The sequence below is a fragment of the Manis javanica genome, chromosome 2 (genome assembly GCF_040802235.1).
Source record: "Manis javanica isolate MJ-LG chromosome 2, MJ_LKY, whole genome shotgun sequence".
NCBI classification, from domain to species: Eukaryota; Metazoa; Chordata; class Mammalia; order Pholidota; family Manidae; genus Manis; species Manis javanica.
The window spans coordinates 109,620,758-109,642,999 of NC_133157.1; the positions used below are offsets into that span (position 1 = coordinate 109,620,758).

General features: G+C 40.0%; 1 protein-coding gene across 16 annotated transcripts in view; it reads left to right on the top strand.

Moving 5' to 3' along the window:
* NEBL (nebulette) overlaps window positions 1–22,242 on the top strand; it is a 325,606-nt gene that overhangs the window by 269,237 nt on the left and 34,127 nt on the right. For 11 of the 16 annotated variants that reach the window (XM_037006049.2, XM_037006047.2, XM_037006052.2 and 8 more), the window contains 6 exons: window positions 1,832–1,942; window positions 3,999–4,109; window positions 6,062–6,172; window positions 6,336–6,446; window positions 14,859–14,963; window positions 16,875–16,967. The exons of 3 other annotated variants lie outside the window; for them this stretch is intronic. In XM_037006049.2, the coding sequence (XP_036861944.2) occupies window positions 1,832–1,942; window positions 3,999–4,109; window positions 6,062–6,172; window positions 6,336–6,446; window positions 14,859–14,963; window positions 16,875–16,967 (642 nt within the window). The remainder of the gene's footprint in view (window positions 1–1,831; window positions 1,943–3,998; window positions 4,110–6,061; window positions 6,173–6,335; window positions 6,447–14,858; window positions 14,964–16,874; window positions 16,968–22,242) is intronic. 2 more of the 16 variants (XM_037006057.2, XM_037006058.2) reach the window with 2 other exon arrangements.

The window sequence follows — 22,242 nt, forward strand, 5'->3', positions numbered from 1 at the left end:
AGTTTTTTTTGTTTGTTTTTTTTAAGATGGCTAGAAAGTAACCTAGAGTTTCTTCCAAATCTCTGTTTAAATAGATTCTCTTGACATTAAGAGGGCGCACTGGAGAACTCCATTTCACCCTGAATTCTGAACTGAAGAATCTATTCCTGAATGAAACGTCTTAAACCAGTGATATAAATTACAGTACATTTACCTACATGGACACACAACATTATAACTTCTATAATAACCAAATGTCAACTGGCATTTACCATTGAACTGTTTTTAAAAATTCAGTGTGAGCCACTGTGTAGTGTATGTTGGGCTGAAATCAGCATATAATTTATAGAAGAGTGCTTTAATACCTTACCCTTCCTTATTTCTAGTTCCTACAAAATTTTTGAAGTTGAAAGCTGATCAAATGGCAACTTCCTACTGGTATTGTCTTCCATTTAAAGAATATGCACTATTTATGTGACTTTTTTAAAGGGGAATCTTTTCATCATCTACATACAAATGACAATGAAAGATCTATTTTAAAGTATATAAATGACTTAAGTATACAGGCCATTGTTTTTTCTTTTATTCCTCTTTTTGAATGAATCTTATTTTAGATATATTGAGACAGATGTATGCATCAGGGAAAAGTCCTAGAAGACTATGATTAAACATCTTTTTAAGTTATAGCAGTGTCTGATTCTAGAAGGGGACTCTCAGTGATTTAATGAAATTGTAACTTCCCTTTCTAGTGTAAGTATTTAGCTTTAAATTACCCTTACATTCTTTACTTTATTAAGGTTTTTGCATTTATATTGCCATTTAGAGTGTTCAGAGTATCATTTTATACTTCACTTCATTTGATTCTCTCAATTGCCCTTTGACATTGGTAGAACAAGTGTTTTTATTCTCATTTTGCCCATGTGGAAACCAAGGCTCAGTTACTTAAAGTCCTTTGAAGGTCACATGGCCAACTAAGTGAAAGAACTCTGACTTTCATCCAGCTCATTTGACTCCAGGGCTGTTTCCAAAATTACATTCCGGTCATTACAATATCTTGTGGGCTATTAGTTAAGCAGAAGACAGGCTAATTTAATTATACTGGACAAAGAGAAAATAACGTCAGATGATCCCTAGAATTACTTGGAACGTGATTCTTTATCTTTAAAGCAAGTCTCATCTTTCATCTGGCAAATTAGTCATAAGTGTAGCTTAGTTGACTTGGATTAAGATATATATTATTTTCATAATGCAATTTGCAAGGAAACAAGACATTCATTAGCACAAAGAATCCCCCCAAGTCACATCTAAGTATTAGTAAAGATATTTGGATGTACTTAAAATATGATACCAAAGTAGATGAAATTCAAACTATGTATCGTTAATCTATAGGAAATTATTTGGTTTTATGAATCTTTGAATAAAATGGAAACTCTTACTTTGGTTCCTTAATTCTGTAATTTCCCATTCTTTTTTTTTTCAGCTATGATCTTTTGGCAATTCATATTTTATAGACAGGTTTCAAAGAAATACTTCAAATAATAAGAAGCATCCCTCTTAAGGTCTCTCTTGCCACTTAAAGACATTTTTTAAAAATATGGTACCAACATGGTACCAAAATACATTGGAAAAAGGATGAAAGAGAAAAGATTGATAGTATTGAAAGCTACTCTAAACATGATTAATGAGAAAATGAAGTCTTTATAGGAAATATGGAGAATAAATATTCAGGAGTCTGAATCATTCCTTTCTAGAAGTATTTTCTCCTTTTTTTGTGGTTTTTAGAAAACGTGAAATGTGTATCAGCTAAAGAGCTTCTTGGTAAAATATGAACTATGATATTCTTGTCTCATAGAAAGAATATAAAAAAGATTGGGAAAATGAAATAAAAGGGAGAGGAATGGAACTTAATTCAGAAGTTCTTGATATTCAAAGAGCAAAACGTGCTTCTGAAATGGCTAGTGAAGTGAGTATATTTATTTAACATCTGGGAATTATGAATTTTCACCTGATTTTTTGTATATCTTTCTCAAAGATTTATAGGCTACACAACTTTTATATGTAAGATGATTATAAGCAGCTATGTCTTAGTAGTCTTTTCCCAGGAAATCAATGATTTAAAAAAAAAAAGCTCCAATCTTCTTTCTGTGTGGTATGGGAAAATAAGACCATTTCCCTGTTGTAGAAAAAAATCTATACAATAAACAAAAATAATTTTATGAGATTTAACTTGATTTTTTTAGGCAAATGGTAAGCAGAAAATTAGAAGGTACGTCACTATGGGCTGTCAGGAACTGCAGTCTGAAAGTTCACATGCTCTCCTGCTCACAGCCCCGCTGACTCCCAGGCTTGCCTAGGATGCTGCACGAGTCTGCAGGAACCTCTTTATAAGATGAAAGTGGCCATTACTCACTTCACATGGAATTCATAAGAAGGAATGAAATGCCTCTGAAGTGCTTTCAGTCTTTTAATTCTTGTTTTATGTCATTACTTTGGTATCAGATAATGGCACCAAGCTTTGAGGAGAACCTAGCTTATTTAGCAGAGAAAAAATGTAAAGTGTTATCCCCATATGTTAATAAACTGTGGTGATGGTGATAGTGATGACTCTACTAGTCAGGTTGCAAGGGATAGAAATCCATCTCAAACTGGGCTAGGCCACCAGGGAGATGTTTTGGCTTATGAATTGAGAAGTCCAAAGTCAAGTTTCCTTCAGGTTGGAATTCAAATGTCTCTCTTCCTTCTTTTCTCAATTCTGTTTCCTTCTCTGTTGCTTCACTCTCGGGGGGTTATTTCCATGTGATGATCCCTCTTTACAATAGGACATCTAGTATCTGTGGCCAGTAACCCGAGAGGGAAGTGAGCATCTCTTTTTAGAGTTAAGGTCCTAGGATTGAGTCCTGGTGGGAGAGCTTTTGTCCTCTGCACACAGCTGTCCCAGTCACTGTGTCTGCGGCCAGGGCAGTGCAGGGTGCTGATGACCTGCTATGGTCATCCATGTATTTAGTTTAAAAATGTTTTAAGTATAAAACACTCTACATTGTTAGGTATTTTTAAAAGATTTGCATTCATCGTTGTCCATACTCATGTTCTTTAAATAAATTAAAGGCAATGTTAGTGGAACTGAAAATATATGTGAGAGAGTAGGGAGATCAACTTGCCTAAAATCTATGGATTGAGATGGATCAGAGGTAATTCCTCAAAAGAAAATTGTGGAACTTTTTGCCAGAAGAGGGAGGAATGGACATTGGTTAGGCAAAAACAGTAGATGTACACTATGATGTCTTTGGCTAATATTGTCCTTACATATCCCTACGTTTGTCATTTTCTACAAGTTCTTCTGTTACGATGACATGTCCAGTTCACTTTCAGAGGCAGATTTTATAATTTCTTGTCAGTAACACTTGGAACGATTGTTTTAAACTCTTAATGCCTGAATCCCACGCGGTGCAACTGAATTGGCAAGGCGTTGGGGGGAGCAGTGCTAAGTCAGCCTTAGCGCCTATTATTGGAGTAAAAGACCAGAAGTTGCCGTCAATGACTGACACCTATTCTGTACCAGGCTCTGTGCTATATGCTGCCTCACCGATCTTCACAAGTGATCCTGCATGGATGAATTGTTGTCCCCATCTTGCAGATAAGTAAACCAGAAATTTTAAGAAACATTCCCAGTGCCACACAGCTACTGAGCTCTCTGCCTTTAAAGCCAGCCTTCTTTCTACAATATTAACACATTTCAACCCACCTTCCTTTCCCTCAGTCCCCAGGACATGTGTCAGGGAAGCTTCTTATCTTTTATAATGAAAATCTTCCAAGCTTTATAGGCCATTCTTCAGTGACAATAGTGATATAGTTCTGAGCAGTTCAGAAAATTTAGTTCTAGGTGACCATTCATAATACAAAGTAAGCTGTATTTTCTTCCTTAAAAAAAAAAAAGGGGTTAACCATTTTTTGGTGTCATTGAATACAGATATGTTTGTCCCTTGAATGTCTGAATGTTGTAAAATGTTGCTTTGTTACAGAAAGAATACAAGAAAGACCTGGAGTCAGAAATTAAAGGGAAGGGTATGCAAACTGGCACCGACACCCTTGAAATGCAGCATGCCAAGAAAGCCTCAGATATAGCCAGTGAGGTCAGTGCAATGGGCGGCGCAGACCTCGAAACCCGAATTTTGGGATGTCACAGATCATATTGACAGCTTGAGTAGTACATGAAGTTCACAGGTGTTTGACTAGTTTAACAGTTTAGAATGGAAACCATTCCAAATCATCATGCTTATTTGAAGATTTACAGTTTCTGCTTTGTGCATTTCCTTTAAATATATCAATGAAAACTTGGGGAAAGGCATTTTAATAGAACACACACACACATTTGTATATAATCATAGCCACATCCCATTTTGCCCAAATGAAAGACTCCAAAATCCATTTTCACCAAAGTTGGGGTGTTTGCATTAGTTCAAAGTTTAATTTCTCAAGTAAAATCAGTGTGGTATATGTACCTTCTAATACTTGTGGGCTGGACAGTATGAGTTTCTTTAGCCAGTAGGACATTAGCAAGCCTGTGTCAGGCATAGGCTTTAAGAGCACTAGTCCTGGGGCTTGCCTTGTGGACCATAGGTGCCATCATGTTGTTTTAAGCCTTCTCGGTTTTAGGGTGTTTTTTTTTTCACCAGTAAATAACTGATATAGTTAGTGTCCTGTGTAGTCTGTTTATGTGCTTTTGATCTCTTTTAGATTTGGAAGTTCATATTGGAAAATTAAATGGCAGACTTCTTTCATGGGACTTGGTGGCTCAGTGCCCCAGTTCCTGTATGTATTGTTCTTCAAATGAAAGGTTTTGTTTTGGTGCCTTAAAGAGACTTACAAAGCTGGCAGCTTTCCACAGACATAATAATAATTGAATATTTTGATTCTGAAAGTTAAATATTTTTACTTGAGTTTTTATTCAGAAAAGTAAGACTAAGAATTTAAGTCGGTGAAAATTGGCAGAGATATGAGTAGAAGATGGGGAAAACTATGTTTCTCTGAGATTGAGAATTCCATTTACACAACTTCTCTAAATTTAGATTTTCACAAGTAAGCAAGCCAACACTTATTTTGTAGCAGGTAATCTACAAATTTAGAATATGCTGACATAATAGGAAATAACTGTTTGGAAGAAATATAATAAGAGGTAATCAACAACTTTTTTCCTTTTAATAAAACTTTTCATTGAAGAATACATACAGAGAAGTGTCTAATTGTAAATGTACAGCTTGTTGCATTTTACAATCAGTTTAAGATGTGCCTGGAGTCTCTCTTGAAATGTGTGCCTGTATTTGTGACTATTTTATAAGTAACAGGAAATTCAATTCAAGCTGGCTCAAAGCAAGCAGATAATTTATTGTTCTTATAACCAAACAGCAGAAGAATTCTTAGGCATGGCTTGATCTAGGACTCAAGCAATGTGATTTAGTTAGTTTCTATCTCTCAATTCCCGGGCAGACTTTTTTCTCTTTGCAAAGAGGTTCCTAGAATCTTCTCCTGTCATGTCTAGCAGGAAAAGGGAGGCAAAGCACCTATCTCTAAAGCAATCATGAAGTGCTGGAGATGGGGTATAATGATTTACTTAAGCCCAGCAAGGCCTGTGAACAGGGGCCGGTCTCATCCAAGCTGAATGGCTTAGGATGGGGAGCAGTGAGTTGCCTGAGCTAATGAAGGGAAAAGAGTGATCAGATGCCAAGCAAGCAACAAGCAATTATTCATTGTAGAGCGAAAAGTGACAATTTTACAATGACATTTTATTCCTATTCATCAAATGAGTTCTGCATTAACCTATTATTTATTCATTTTATTATATGAATATTAAAAAAATTCCCCTTAGCTAACTATTTTCTTTCTTAATTTAGGTTAGTAGAAAAAAGCCTCCCAACTGCTTGGGAGTATGTCAGTCCAAGTCATGTTCCTACCACAAGTTAAAATTCTTTCTGGTTCTATGGAAATAAAAGAGATACACATCAAAAGCCATGATCCTGATGTCACAGTTTTTCAACCATTTTTCAAACTGTTGTTGAGCCCTAATTGCATGTTTTATTTTCTACAGAAAGACTATAAAAGGGATCTGGAGACTGAAATTAAGGGGAGAGGCATGCAGGTGAGCGCAGACACTCTTGATATCCAGAGAGCCATGAAAGCATCAGAAATGGCCAGCCAGGTAAGAAACAAATGGGATTCAAAGTTTAAAACAAGCACACTGAATTGTGTATAGACAGTACACATGAGTTTCCACCTGTGTGGCTTGGAGATTCAAATGCATGGATATCTGCTATAGGAGGTTAAGCAAAGCTCTGAAGATTATTGCCCATTTTTTTTTTTAGAAAGAATATAAGAAAGACTTAGAAAATGAAATTAAAGGCAAAGGAATGCAAGTGAGCATGGATATTCCGGATATGCTTCGAGCCAAGAGGGCATCTGAGATCTACAGCGAGGTTGGTAGAGAATGAAATGCTCAGAAGAATGCATTCTGATATTCAGTTCCCACATGCTTTGTGCATCTCTATGATTGATGTCTTTTTTAGGGCATTGTATTCAAAGTCAGTACAACCTAGGATAAAGGAACTATTGGCCGAACTTGATTAATCTCACTAATGAAAGGGACAACTGCTGTAGATTCAATTCAACAGACGTTATTAAATGTCAGAGCTCCCCTGTGGGGGTCCTCTGTTTTGAGTCCAAGGACATTTTGACCTTTTTATTATTTTTTGACTCTATTGCACACTTGTCTCCAATGCTTAAACTACAGAAAAAAAGATTACAAATGAGTTGTGTTTTATCCATTTCATAAGGAATATTATCATTAAAATAGTCAGCTCCAACTAAAACTAGGAGTGAGTAAAACTGCACAATGTGTAAAGTGAAATTGAATATTAACTAAAAATTAACAGAAGAACATTTTCTTGGTAAAATTTAATTTGTCAAGTATACCTGCCACATGTCTTCTAGAAAAATTGGATGTGAGAGAAATAATGACCACAAAAGAAAATACTTGGAAGAAGAAATTATTGATAAAATCTGATTTGGGCAAAAAATTCTTTAGTGAATAGTATCTTTGCAATAAAATTTGCAAGGAAAAGAATGAATCCCAATGGAAAAAAAGAGTAAAGGGAATGAAAAAATTAAAATGGCTATAGAAAACTGACCAAGGATTTAAGTTTGATTAATGGAGTTTATGCTGAAAATAATTTTTAATAAAATTTGACCAAATTTGTTAAAATTCTGGTGAATGTGTAAGCAAAGAATATAAATATCTACTCATTCAAAATGGCAGTATCAAGATGGCAGAGTCAAATGCTCGGGGCGTTGTCTGCTTCTCAGCCTTTTCGGATGACACAGCATTTGGGATTATCCTAAAGTGCATGTCCATCAGTCCCTAGTGTCTCATGGTGGCCTGTGAACTTGTAGAAATTGGCTATAACTGTATCAGCTGAACTGAAAATATAAACACATAAAACAGGCTAATAGCTATTTGAGTCAGTGGAGAAAAGCTGCTATTTCAAGATATCAAGATCATTCATTCACTCAGCAAACATTTCCTAAGCATCCATTTACAGGCAAAATTAGATATGGTTTTGTCCTTTGGGAGCTGCAGGTGAATCTAATCAAATAATCATGCAAATATAGTATCACAAACTATGATATTGTAGCTTCAGGGGGAAGGGTGTTTCGTGTGAAACTACTGAAACTGAAATAAATCAAAGGAAAGGATAGGTTGAGAGAAACCATTTTTACTGCTCACAGCTTGCTCCAGTTCACCAGCTAGACCTGGCCCCAAGTGTCTCCTCTGGCTACTGCTAACCCTCTGCCCCCTCAGCGTGCTCTCTACTTCCCACCTGCCCCTTCCAGGAGGAACTCCATTGGCGGGTCCTTGGTGACTGGCAGACACCAGACCAATTACATATCAGGAATGGAGGAGGGGAAAGAATGGCTGATATCTCTCCACCCCTTGCCCCAGAGTCTGTGTGAGGCTGCGGTGGTAAACACCTATTGATATGTAAATGGACTAAGGCTAGGTAGGAGAGCCTGGAAATTCTGCAACTTACTCCACATTCTATCCCTCCAGAAATCTCACCTCACAATCTACTTGCCCCCAGTCTTCTGCAATGGCACCTGTATGAGAAAACTGGAGCACTATAACCAGACTAATAATATACAATAACCACAGAAATACAGGTAGCAATAAAATCATGATAGCCCTCAAGCCTGAGAATCCAGCTGGGTTCAAAGTCCCACTCAGATTAAGTCCATAGCTGGCCCATTCCACAGGAGGCCAGCAGCTGAACCAGTAGGGAGCTCCTTGTACTTTCAGCAGGCAGCAGCTGTGGCTAGGAGGTGGACCCAATCCACGAGGAATGTAGAAGAAAATAAACTTAAGGGAGATAAGATATATGTTTTTATGACACCAGCATAGGCAAATCCTATCAATAAGGTAGGATGCATGCAAGAGAGTGGTCCTGTGATAGAACAGTGGCAGGAATGGGGTCTTGTCCTGGTCTAGTATACCAGGCTTTCACCTCCACCCCTGTGGGAGTTACAGATGGGTCAGTATATAGGGCTACGGGAGGTACATGCACTGGCCATGAAGATAAAACAAAATTTCCCTGTAAGATGTTCTTACCTCCCAGACATCTTGGGTACACTACTGTAAACTTTGGGGGCCACTCTGCTGTTACTCCAGGAACACGCAGGAGGCCAGCTTCTAGGCCTTGTCCCCAAGGTGCCAAAGGGCCAGCCATCTCTGGACCATGTGTCAAAATGTTCAGGGCCATGTCCATTCAACAGTCTCCAGGATTTAACATGGTTGATGCTGGCTGCAGGATGTTGCTCTGCTGGCCATATCCTGGCTTCAATAATTCTTCTTTGGTTTGCACATGCAGTTGTATAGGAGAGGCAGAAATGTGTGTTAGCATGTTCACAGGGTTCAAGGATCCTTTCCAGGGCTTCTCATTCAAATGCCATAGCACTGTCCATAAGCAACTGACCAGCCCCGTGCACTATTGGTGTCTGACTTCAGGCCAGATTTCAACAAACCATTGAACCTTTCTGTCATGCCTGCCCTGGCAGGGTTATATGAGACATGCAACTTCCACCTTATCCCTAATTGTTGCACCTATTCTTTTAACTCATCTCTGGTAAAGTGGTTGGTTTGATTGCTCTCAATCACCTCCAGCCTGCCAAATACTGCAAAAAGACACTGTAGGCCCTTTTTGGTCATATGCAGATCTGCACAATGTGCAGGAAAAGCAACCAATAGTCCAGTAGCTGTGTCCACACAAGTCATGGCATACTGTTACCCTTCTGATAAAGGCAGAGGCCCAATCTAGTCTATCTGTCACCTAACAAGGGGTATGGGCCCCTTTACTATTGTCCCATGTTGCTTCAGGACTCAGTGTAAGTCCCCCTTAGAGCACACAAGGCACTCCTGCCGGGCTCTGCTGACTTCCTCAAAGGTCAACGACAGGCCCCACATCGGCCTGCAGCCCATGTTGTCTTTGGCCTCACATGCAACAAATGCTGATTTAACCATTGAGCTACATCAGAGGCAGGCTTTCCTTCTAGCCAACATACCTGGGCCAATGTGTCTGCTTCATTATTTCCTGGGGATGCCAAAGGCAAATGGCCAGTCACATGATATACAGTAACTGTCTTAGTCTGACCAGAGGCCCATGGGTCTTGCCACAACTCTTGCCCCGAGAGGGGCATGTGACCAACCATCCAGTTGGCATGGTACCATGTCGGTAGCCACAGGGTCAAGCCCTGATAGACACCCAGCTGTCAGTGCAGACAACTATAGGGGAGGGCTCCTGGGTGATCACGAGCCATACTGCCCACAATTCTGCCCATTGACTGCTCTTCCCCTCTCCATCCTCCACCCATATAGTCTCAGTCTTAGGATGAAAAGCCATAGCCCTCCACTTTGGGGGCTTTTCATGGCTGGAGCCATCTGTATACCAAGTATCTTCAGGTAGAGGGGCTCTTCCCTCCCAATAAGGACTCTCTGTTACTAATGGCTCCAAAGCAAGTTTCTTCTGTTTTCCAGTGGTGTATATCACTGGCCCCAATAAGCGTTGGAGTTCTCCAATTAAGGGGCCAGTGGAGAGGGCACTATGCTGCTGTAAATATGTGCCCCATTTGGCCAGTGTAGGAGTCTGTGCCATGCCACTCAATGGCCTTTTGGTCCAGTCTTGCACTCACCCTGCGATGGAATAGATGGTTATTACCTTGGAAGGATAGTGAATGTCCACTGCTGGTCTTCTCATGTGAAGGCAAACTGTTCCTGACTTCCTTGTGCTATGTCAATAGAGAAGAAAGCATTAGCAAGGTCCACAACATAATGATACATCTGTAGTTCACAACTGAGGGTGTCCATAGGGCTGCAAAGCATGCAAAGGGGATGTGACTTTATTCAGTTCCCAGTAGTCCATGGTCATATGCCAAGAGCCATCTAGCATTTTCACTAGCCACACCAAGGAATGTGAGGCCATAAAAGGATTATGAGTGGGCTTTATGATGCCCACCTTCCCCAACTCTTGTAGAGTTTCTCCAATTCCTTTGTGCCCCTTAGGCAATTTATTGCTTAGTATTTGTCACCCACCTGAGATATAGTCAGAGCTATAGGTGGGTGCTGAGCATGTCCCCTCAAAACTGCCTTTACCACACATATCCTCAATCTGAACTCACCTGCAGCAGTCTGTAACCAGACCTTGCAAGATATCCACCCCTAAAATACATTCAGTGTTGGGAGATATATACACAGTATACTCCTTTGGGGTAAACGCCCTACTCCCCATAGGATTTGGGCTTTCTTCACTCTAATTGCCTTACCCCCATACCCATCTATTATAGCAACAGTCCTAGGAAACTGCTCAAGTTTGCCGTAAGTCAGAGAACATTCAGCTCCTGTCTCCATTAGTGCCAGGACACATTGTACATTCACAGGGGACCAATGAATTGCTAATTCTACATATGGCCTCAGGTGCCCATCATGTCCCCCAAGGTGGGGAACTTAACCCCTGCCTCAGTCAAACTGCAATGCCCAATTACCCTCCTCTGGAGAGGAAGTTCAGGCAGGGTCTGAGTACTCTCTGCCAGGAAGGCCTACAGACAAAAGGGTCAGATGTGGGGCTTTGCTTCTGACTTCTGTGTCTTCGACATCAGTAGCTGAAACTGCTGCTCCAGCTTTAATTGATGCCACAGCTCTAGCAAGATTCTGTTGAGCTGTCCATCAGGTTTTTCTTTCACTGCCCCCACCTTTATCAAATCAACCCATATCTGGGTCCTCATACCTTTATGGGGCCCTTTGAATGTCTTCTTTCAGTTGCAGACCGTATTTCCTTCCATGCTCTTATTATTTCAATCTGTCCCAGATCTGCTATAGTACAAGTATCCTCACGTATTGGTTGCCCTATGAGACATGAATAGTCACTAGGGGGACCCAAAGTGGGATCAGGGAGCTCTATAGAGCACCAGATTTTTCATCTCAGTGGTGAACAACTCCTTATCAGGGCTCTGAGGGTCCATACTATAGATGATTTTTTTTATGCCTAACTCACATAAAACCTACAGGAGCTCTGCATACATTTTCCAGCTAGTGGGAAAGTATGGTAAGTCACCCCGATTAGGCCAAATTGCCCTGAGGTCTGCTGTCAACCAATCCAAAGTGCATGATTCCCTGGGGTCTGATGGGCATTTTGCAACCTCTGCTGGAGAGGGGTGAGTTGTCAGGGAAGCTAGTTTAACTATTTCTGACACAGACTGAATAATACCCTCTACTCCTAAATCTCAAAGATGCAAAAGCCAAGTAGGAAGAGGCTCTGAGGTCTTCTGTCGAAACTGGGTACTCAAATCCATCAGCTCAGCCTGGGTATAGGGGTGAAGCATGGAGTGCTCCATAAACTGGGGAGGAGGTTGCTCCTCTCCCTGAGAAACCTGCAGTTGTTGCCACCTTTATTTTCTTAACTACAACTGGGTGGACCTTTAATACTGGAGGGCTGGTGCCTCAGCCCGTGGCCTCAGCATCATTTCCACCTTCGGCCCCACCCCTCATCTTCCTCCAGATCCTCCTCCCCTGACCTCTCCTCTACCATCTCCTGGCATGAAGGCACCACTCCTTCCTTCATCTCCCCCATGGCATCTTGCATTTTGCATTTTTGTGCTTCTCCTCTCTTGCTGCTAGTATGTCTTTCAGCAGCACAATCTCAGTTCTCAATAGCTTTCATTCCTTTTTCAGAGCATTGCACAACTTGTCTCCCTGTTCTTCAAGTTGATACTGAAGTGTGTCTTTCTTCTTGGTAGCCCTTCACAATGCCATGATATACAGCCACCCCACAATTCATGTGGCTCTGCAGCCACTCAGTCCCCACAAGCAGTCCCCTGTTTCATGGAGGACCAGCTCCACTGCCTCTGGTATCCCCACCCATCCCCAGTTCTGGGGAGAGGCCCACTCTTCTAGGAGGCACTTCACCCCAGACCAAATCCTCACTGGAGAATCCCCTGGTGAATTCTCACCACCCACAGAGGGAACCTTGAGTGAAGCCCCACCAACCACATGGGGGGGTTCCTGGGTATCTCACTACCACCCACAGAAGGGCTCCCAGGTGTGTCCCCACCACCTGCAAGGGGGTCCAAGTGTATTTCCCCACCATCTATAGGAGCAGCCCACCCAGACATCACACCCATGAGGACAGATTTCAAGTTCACTGGTCCTGCCAATTCACGCCAGATGTAGTTCGGGGGGGAAGGTTATTCCTGGCCCAGGGCAAATCATCTATGAAACTGGTGAAACTGAACTAAGTCAAGGAAAAGGATAGGTTGGGAGAAACCATTTTTATTGCTCACAGCTTGCCCAAATTCGCTAGCTAGGCCTGGCCCCATCTGTCTCCTACAGCGGCTGCTCTCTGCTCCCTCAGCGCTCTCACTTTCTGCCTTCCCCTTCTGGGAGGAACTCATTGGCGGGTCCTTGGTGACTGGAAGATGCCAGACCGGTTACGTACCAGGAACAGAGGGGAGGAGAGAATGGCTGTTATCTCTCCACCCCTTGCCCTGGAGGCTGCAGGAAGCTATTGATTTGTAAATAGACTAAGGTCTGGCAGGAGGTTCTGGAAGTTCTGGAATTTACCCCACAGATATATACCACCAGAAAGTAAAGGTATCAAGAATAAAGACTTCCTGTAGGAAATGAGGCCTGGACCATCAGAATTCCTGATTTAACTTCACAGTGTTGATTTTTTCAGTGTGATATGAGGATACATCTGATTTAAAGGAATTTTAATTACTTTGGATACAATGGAATACTGAAGAGGATGTAATGATGCAGCACTGCATTTCAATGGGAACAATAATTACCTTTCCTAACAGGCATCAGTGTGCATAATGGTTAACTTCACTCACTTTGGAGCCAGAATTCCCAGGTTTAAATCCTAGCTCTGACACTCTTAGCTAATGCTTCAGTTTTCACATCTGTTGGAGGAGCTAATAATAGTATCTGCTTGTAAGGTTAATTTAATGAGATAATACTTCCTACTATGTATAAATGCTAGTATGAGCGGAAGGTATTGCCCAGGTTGTTTCTGAGCTCATAGTAGTAAATTTAGAAGACAGAAAATTGAGATTTTTATCTCAACTACAAAGGTACTAGTACCTTTCCCTTATTCAAATGTATCTTTATCTGAAGTAGGATGCAAAGCATAAATACAGAAGCATAAAAAACATGGGTACTTGCAGGAGCTCGAGGCTACTTTGAACACGGACGGGAAAGAGTCGGTTTCTTCTGGGTTTTGGTCATCAATTCCAGTGAACATACGGAGGCTTCTCCACACCAGTAAGCAATTTTTGCACACCAGCAGTATGTCCAAGAATTCAACTCAATTCTGACACTGTTCCCTGTGGCATCAGGTTCTATAGGTTAAGGGCTCAGTCCCACAGGATTGCTTCCCTCCCCCCTTCGGATGCTGTTGCAAGTCCAGGTTGTCACCTGTGCTTCTGACCGACTGCGCATAAAGCAGAGGTTCCCATGACCTGTTCTCAGGTTCAGTTCATTTGCTAGAGTGGCTTATAGAACTCAGAGACATTTTACTTACTAGATACTGGCTTATTATAACAGATATAATCAGGGACAGCCAGATGGAAGAGATGCACAAGGTAAGACAGGGGGGAGGGGTGTGAAGGGTCCACTGTCTGCACCCACCAGATCTCCCTGCACCCACCAGCCTGGAAGTTCTGCAAACCCTGGCCTTTTGGGTTTTTACAGAGGCCTCATTGCATAGGCATGATGGATTATGCCTTGGCTATTGGTGATTGATTCAACCATTAGCCCCTCTCAGTACTCCAGAGGCTGGGGGTCTGGAGTACGATGAACATTCTAACCCTATAACCACATGGCTGGTTCCCTGACACAAAGTTCCACCCTTAGGTTCTTTACCATAGTCACCTCATAGCATAACAAAAGACAACATTTTGGCTCTCATCACTTAGGAAATTCCAAGGGTTTTAGGAGCTCTATGTCAGAAATGGGATGAAGACCAAGCATATATTTCTTACTGTAAGTCACAGTATCACAAGGATTAAATTTAGGAGTGGCATAGAGGTCAAGCCCTCCAGAGGTGTTTGAATGGACTGGAGTAGGAACGCTTGCTTGAGTGAGGCTGCTTCCCTGGACTGTTTGCTTACTCTGTGTGCAAATTTCATTTATTTTTGCTGTCACATCAACTGCTTTGAAAATCATAAGATAAAATAAATGTATGATTATATGAGTCATGTGTTATGGCAGAGTTGGAAGAAGTATTATCATTTTCTCATGTGCACATATACTCAGTCTGAGATTCATAATAGCTTTATATTTTTAGAAAAAGTATAAAGATGAAGCAGAGAAGATGCTTTCAAACTATTGTACTGTCCCAGATACTCCTGAAATTCAGAGAATTAAGACAGCTCAACAAAATATTAGTGCGGTGAGTAGCCATTATTTCTTTTCAGTTACCACCTTGAAATTTTTTGTTTTTGTAAGGAAGGACTTCTTCCCTCATTGTCTAATTTCTTCCTGCGTTGCTTGAATTTTTTGTGTCAAATATATTGTCTTTATTTCTTTAGAAAGTAAGGGGACTGTTAAAGAACAAGAATTCCACCCAGCAAATTTAAAGATCTAATTGGCTTTCTTCAGTGACTCATGAATCGGGCAGTAGCCCATCTAACGAACAGAAGGAAGGATGTTCCCGGGAGCCGTACAAACTAGATGGATTTTATAGGCAGAAACCAAGTAGGGCAAGGAAGTTATTAGCAAAAAAAAAAAGAAAGAAAAGGATTATTTTAGTCAAGATCACCTTCCCCTAGGGGGAAGAGGGGGGGTCTTATCACGCAGATTACCTCACTAATGCTGATCAGGAAACTCCAGACTGATTGGTTTAAAATTCTACTCCTTGGAGAGGCTGAAACTGCTATTTGGTTCAGTTTAAGTCTTGATGTGGCTTAATTTGAGAGACTCCTTTTTGAGCCTGTTGTTTCTTTTTAACAGTACCAAATGTTCTTACAAGGTATAATTTTTCATGGTTATTTTGGAATTACAAATTCAAATTTTCTTCTTTGGTACAAGCAACAGCTATTTTTAATTGAGTTTAAAATTCCACTTAGGAATGAGGTCTTCATCTTCCACACCGATTTTATTTTCAAGATGAAAGTAGTCACATGAAATGATTTCTTTCCTGGTCACTGATTATTTGCAATGGTAATGTACCTAGGGATTTACTAATTTGCAACCAATTCCTAAACTTTCAGATTTTTATTTTGAGGAATAAGAATTGTATCAGCGCCTTTAATTAAGAGATTGGGTTATGTTTAATATATATAAGCTTGAATTCTAACATGACAAAAATTGACCATACAGCTAATAATTTAATGTAGAATTAACTCATCAGTCATTTAGTAGTTAGCAAATGCCTCATCAAAATATAAATTCTATTCAGTCTGAGAACTTCTGCAATATTTTCTACTTTCTAATAAATCAGCAAGCTCTAAACCTCAAGGTATAAAGTCAGGTATCTCTAGGGTTTTTATAGGCAGGCTGTGCTAAGAAATGGACAAATCTTGCTGGAAGAGAAGATCCAGGGTTATCTCCTGTGATTCCATGGTATTTCTGATTTCTATCTTTTAGAGTAAAACATCTGTCCTGTCATATTCTTCTAAGCCCCTCTGGCCCACAGGATTACCAAGTATCAAGAGGGCGCAGTTCTGTCCTCATAAGCCTTGCTTATAATTTTTCTATAGAGCACTTTGTTTTTTGTTTTGCTTTATATTTGAAAGGGGTGGATGTTGGTAGGAGACATGTAGGAAGGTAAACAAGTGAAAAATAAGAAAAATAGACCGAATTGACTTTGATGTTGACCATAGGGCCAATATTTTCTTTGTAGAAAATGAGGGCATCTTTGTCTTTGGAGAATGGCACTTACTTAAAATTTCAAGATGGTTTTGAATTAAATGATGACTGCTTAGTGAGTTTTTATAATATGGGCTTTGATTTTTCTCAGATACATATGTGACATATATTTATATTTGAAGAAGAAAACTCTGGTTTGGCAATTTACATTTTTAGAGCCAATAGTCTTATAGCCACCTCAGGTGCCAGGTATGCCCTGGAGCAGGATTGAGAGGATTACTTGTAGAGTTATTGAATATGAAACCAAAACTGGACATTTATTTTCATAATGCCTTATTTAATTAATTAACATAACCTTAGTACTCATAAACAAAAGCATTATTCACATTACTTTAAAACCAGAGAAACTATGTCTTTTTAAGAATATGATATAGGACTTGAATTTTAATTTAAGGAATATTATAGTTACCCTTTCCTTTCCCTTATAATAAAGATATTTTATAAGAAAGCAATAGGAACTGGCACCACAGTGAAAGATACTCTGGAGATGAATCGAGTGAAGAAAACTCAGCAGAATATTAGTTTGGTAAGTACTCTACAGCATTAGTTGTCTTTTTCAAAAGCAAACATAAGCTAGATAAATGTTTTTAGCTCTTTACCAAACCTGACTGCCTTTTTCTTCTTCACATTGTTGAAATGCTATTTCATCAACTTTCAAAGGTCTGACTTCCAGAAGGAAAAATGTAGCCTTGTTCCCCTTGAACCTAAACCTGTGTATCATTTGATATATTATAGTGCACAAGAGACAGAGCACTTTAGTAGTAAAGTAATGAAATCTAAGATTAGATTTCATCTTTTTGAACAGAATTTTAACTGTATTAATTTTTTCAGAGAAAGGATACATTTCAGTGCCTGTCCACAACTTGGAGGAAAGAAATTTTACCCTGTAGAATGATTAAAGGCCCCAGAACATTTATTTAGTGTCTAAAATGGTTTCAGAGGCACCACTTGCTGTCTACCTCTTCCAGCTTCCAGCAAAGAAAAACATACACTTTCACTACAATTTGTAAGATAACTTACCCTCCAGTTCTCCCTGAGCTTGGGAATGGGTAGAGGATGTGCTTCTGTTATGAGTAAAAGACTCCTCCATTCAATGCTCAACATTTACAATGGATAATTGCTCTCTTACCACCTGATATTCTCCATGTATATTTAGTGTATATTTCTTTTTATTATTTATATTTTTATATTTATTTATTTTGTGAAGAGGTAAAAAGTTCTGATTATAAAATTCATTAGTCCCGGGGATGGAAGTGCAGCGTAGGGAATATAGTCAGTAATATTGTGATATCTCTGCATGGAGACAGGTGGCACAGTAAGGCAACTACACTTTACTGTGGTGAGCATTTTGTACTGTATATAATTGTTGAATCACTGTGTTGAACACCTGAAGCCAATATATATATATAGTATTTACATATAATGTGATATTGGATATCAACTATGTTTCAATAAAAAAATGCATTTAGTTTCTCATTGAGGAAGATTTTCCTTAAATCCCCTTTTGACCTTCCTCTTCGCCTTATCCCTCAGAGACAGAGCCTTTCTTTAAATAATCCCAGTAGAGCTGCCTTGACTAGACTCTTCTCTTAGGAACTCTGGTGGTCACGTGGCAGCCTAGGATGTGAGTGAGCGCTGCCATCCATGTGAGGAGCAGGAAACGCATGGTAATGCTTCTGTACAGCGTGCTTCAAAGGGATTTCTAATGCTACTGCAGACCGGGGAGGGCAGTGAAGCTCTGCACTGTGAAGGAAGCCTGAGGAGGAGGCCTACAACAAGCGCGTATAAATGTGCTCTGAGCACTAGGTTGAGAGTCTGTGGCGGGCAACACTCGGGTCTGGTAGAGAAGTTAGTGTGGCAGGGAAGTGTGAAGTGTTTGTTTCCTTCACTTGCAAGTGATGGCATTTGAAATGTACCCATTAATGCACAGGGATGCAATGTTATAAATGTTCTGTAGTGTGTGGTTCTATTGCCCACAGTGGAAGGACTGTGCCGGATTGATTAGTTTAGAGCTGTATTAAAAAACAACGTCTTTAATCGTGTTTAGCATCTCACCTGAGGGAAGTCACACAAAATATTACAGTGTATCCTTTCTTCTCCCAGCAGCCGATGTCCTCTTCTGGCAAAGAATAAATGCATGGTTCTGTATTTCTATAAGATTGGGCCATATACTCCTGCTTAGTATTCAGATGGAAACTTGCCCTTTCAAGATCAGCTAGATCTGTCAAACCCTGGTATGATTCTCTGGCACTTAAGAGATCCCGACATTTTCCACTTCCAGAGCACAAGCCTTTCAGCTATCAGCTTTCTCTGTTAAGAACTCTTTTGGAATCTTACTTAGGGGTTGCCATCTCAGTGTGCTCTTCATTTAACTGTTTTGGATCTGGACTAATATTGGCCTTGTTACTCATATTGAATATGCAGACACCAAGACATAGATTATGTTTAAGATATTTAGGGACCATTTCTTTATGACTGCAAGCATGGATTTCAGCCTTAATAATTTAAACGTAACCAAGTGATTTCTAAAATATGTTTTCTGTAGATTTAAGTCTTTGCTGAATTTTAACATATGCCTCTTAAATCTAGCCTGTTTCCATACATATAAAGATACATATGTGTATTCTTTTGAATTCCATCTTCCACGGATTTCAGACAATAAATATCATCTGATAGGATGGCACCCCAGTCATTTTGTAAGTTTAAAAAACTGGTTTCTTGTCCCATGTGCTGGCATTGCCATTTGTCTGGTTGACTCTCAGTAGATTTGGAGGAACTCTTGAATGAAGTGGATGCTGGGATGCAGGCTGTTTCTGCGTATCATGACTGTGTGGGTAGAACATGTTCCCCTCTGCAGCTGCCCTTCTACAGTGATCAGGACTCAGGGTCTCTGCCTTTAGGACATTTCTCTCCACCTTCGCCTTTTTCTTTCATTGTGCCCATTTTAGCTTTTTCCTTATTCTGGATTATTTGTGTGTTCTCAGATAAGCTGTGTTCCTAAAACTGGAGCTAACTCAATTTGACTTTAACAGTAATAAATAGAAACTGTTTTTCAGTTAGAAAATAATAAGTTATTACATTCTTAAGATAATTTCCAAGTTTTTTTTTGGCATCTGCCCAATGATAAAATTTATTTTCCATAAGCAACAGTTGCTTATTTTAATAAGAAAAACTCTTCAGTGATGGATAGGTGAGTAGATATGGGTTTATTTGCACTTTAGGATAAAGGAGTCCTGAAAGGACCAGAGAAAATAAAAATCTGTGTCCCCAGCTGACGGGAAATTAATGGTAGGATTTAAAAATTCAACTATGCAATAGTTACAAGCGAAGACTTCTTAACTGCTTTTTAAACCTTATTTTAAATAAAACTTACATCCTTTTTTAGTAAATTATGCAGGTAAAATACAAAGAAGAGATGGAACAAGCAACAGCCATTTCTGATTTTCTGATCCTCCAGAGCTGAAGAGAGTTATAGAAAACCAGAACACTAGCAATGTGCACTCATATTTTTTCAAGTATCCCATTGTCTTTTGTTGGATGGCAAATACACAACAAAGACATGACACTTAAAGAGGTGAAACCCCATTACACCTGGCCCCGTTTCAGGGACCAGTCCCTGAAAGGTGGAGATAAGATGTCACACATCTTTATGTTCAGCTGCCATTACACTTAGTGTGTGCACTTGTTTATCAGAAAGCATCGAATGTCTGCTCTTTTCTTGTTCTTGGGGAATTCAGAGGTGAACGGGATAACCCCTGAGGTTAGGGGCTGTAAGTATTCTCAAGGTCTCTAGGAGAAATAGATGTGCAAATAAATAACAATTAAGCATTAAATACAGTAACAATAATGAACATTTATGGAGTGTTTACAATGCTTTTTCAAATAGTGTACATGCAGTATCTCATTTAATGACAAGTATCGATTACTTTTGCAAAATGCTGTGGGAGTGCAGAGAAGGAAGGTTTGTCAGTGCAAGAGTGAAAAACCCTGGGAGAAAGAAACATTTGGGATAGATCTTGAAGAATTAGTAACAATTTGGGGTGGATTTTGTGAGGAAGGCTTTCCCGGCAGGGCTGACCCAAGGAGAGGGGGTTCAGTGTGATGGGTACTCCAGGTAAAGGATGGCAGAAGGTGACAGCAGAGAGAGAAGTTGAAATTCAGGTCATCAGGAGGCACTTGGGAGTGCAGTGTCCCTCAGGTGTGGATCATGTACAGATGAGTGGCCCACCAATAATCAGGCCTCGAGACTTAGGGATTAAGTTGTTTTAATGTGTCCCTATTTCTAAAAGAAGGGTTACATTTCTCAACTTATCATAGAAATATAACATTTCCTTAAAATACTTTATTTGAAAATAATAGTTAATTTAATGAAAACATAAGACTGTATATCACAGCCCAGGTGGTATCTAGTGTGATATATGGTGAATGGTATCCATATGGTGGAAATTTGGGTAACCCTGGAGTGGTGGGGAAGAATGTGGACTCTGGACTGTTGGTTGGATCCCAGCTCCACACCTTCCTTGCTGTATAACCTTTGTAAGTCATCAACCTCCCCAAGAATTAGATTCCTTGTCTATAAACAGGGTCTAGGGTATTAAGAGAGATATGGCCTGTAAAGCATTAGCAATGAATATAAGACGCGAAGAGTTTCCATATCAAATTTATGTCCCCAAACTTATATCCACTAGAAATCAGCTATAGCACTCTCTCTACAGCAATAATGCAGTTCAACAGATTCCCCCTCTGAGCTCTATCTAGGGGGCTCTTTCCTGAGTCCTCCATTCATTGGGCCTTTCCACATTTTAACTCAGACAATTATTGCAGACATAGTCTGCTTAAACTCTCAGACTACACACCACAGCACAAAGAAAGTCACCCATTGAGAAAAGAAGCCACACTGCAAGAGACATGACCTTTTGCCATTTATTTTCCAGGCTTATCAAGTTCTCTCCACTCTCATACGCACTGCTGAGGGTGTGCATCTCAAGTCCATTTTGTCTGCAGGCCCTTGAGGCCTTGTGATGGCTTGCAAAAAATTTGCCTTACACTAAATTTAAACTCCAAAAACTTATTAGACTGTCCCTGTGGAGTTCCTTATAATGGGACTTTAATCCCTAGGTTACTTTTGCCTGCCAAAAGCTCATCTGATGGACGTGCCGGTCTGTTTCTCTGTGTAGGATGCTTATTTATTTCCCCGGGTGTTGTGGAATTGCTGGGAAAGCTTTCCACAAATGCTGGGGCCTGATCCCCCTGCTAAGAAAGAGCACCTCTATGTAGTAGGTCCAGACAATTTTCATGTACTAGTTGAAGCACAGGCCTTCCAATGTCAGAACTTTGTAGAGAGGGAAACATTGAGGTTCAGGGTTTCCTTGTATAGTGGTGGTCTGTCACTCAGGTGCAGGCCTCCTTTCTAATGGTAAGAGTGCAGGATTTTTATTTTTAAATATGCATATTAATAAAATTAAAATAGAAATTTTAAATTTAAATTAAAAATGGCAATTTAATCATGTTGCTTTAGTGCTCTGAAGAAATGAAGTCACAGAAGGGATAATTTATTATCACAGATAAGATCAAACTCCAAGAAGCCAGCCAACCAAGAAAGAATACAATTAGAAGAATAACAACCGAAGTGGAATTCAAAACATTTACACAGGAAAAGTGCAGTCTGGGATCACTGCGTTGAGGAGTCTGTTAGTGATACAGACTTCTTCACTCCAAAACCCTAATGAAGACCTTACCTACTGGCTGCTCTGCGCATAGCCATGTGACATTTCCTTTAAGCTGCTCTGGTGTATCGGTAC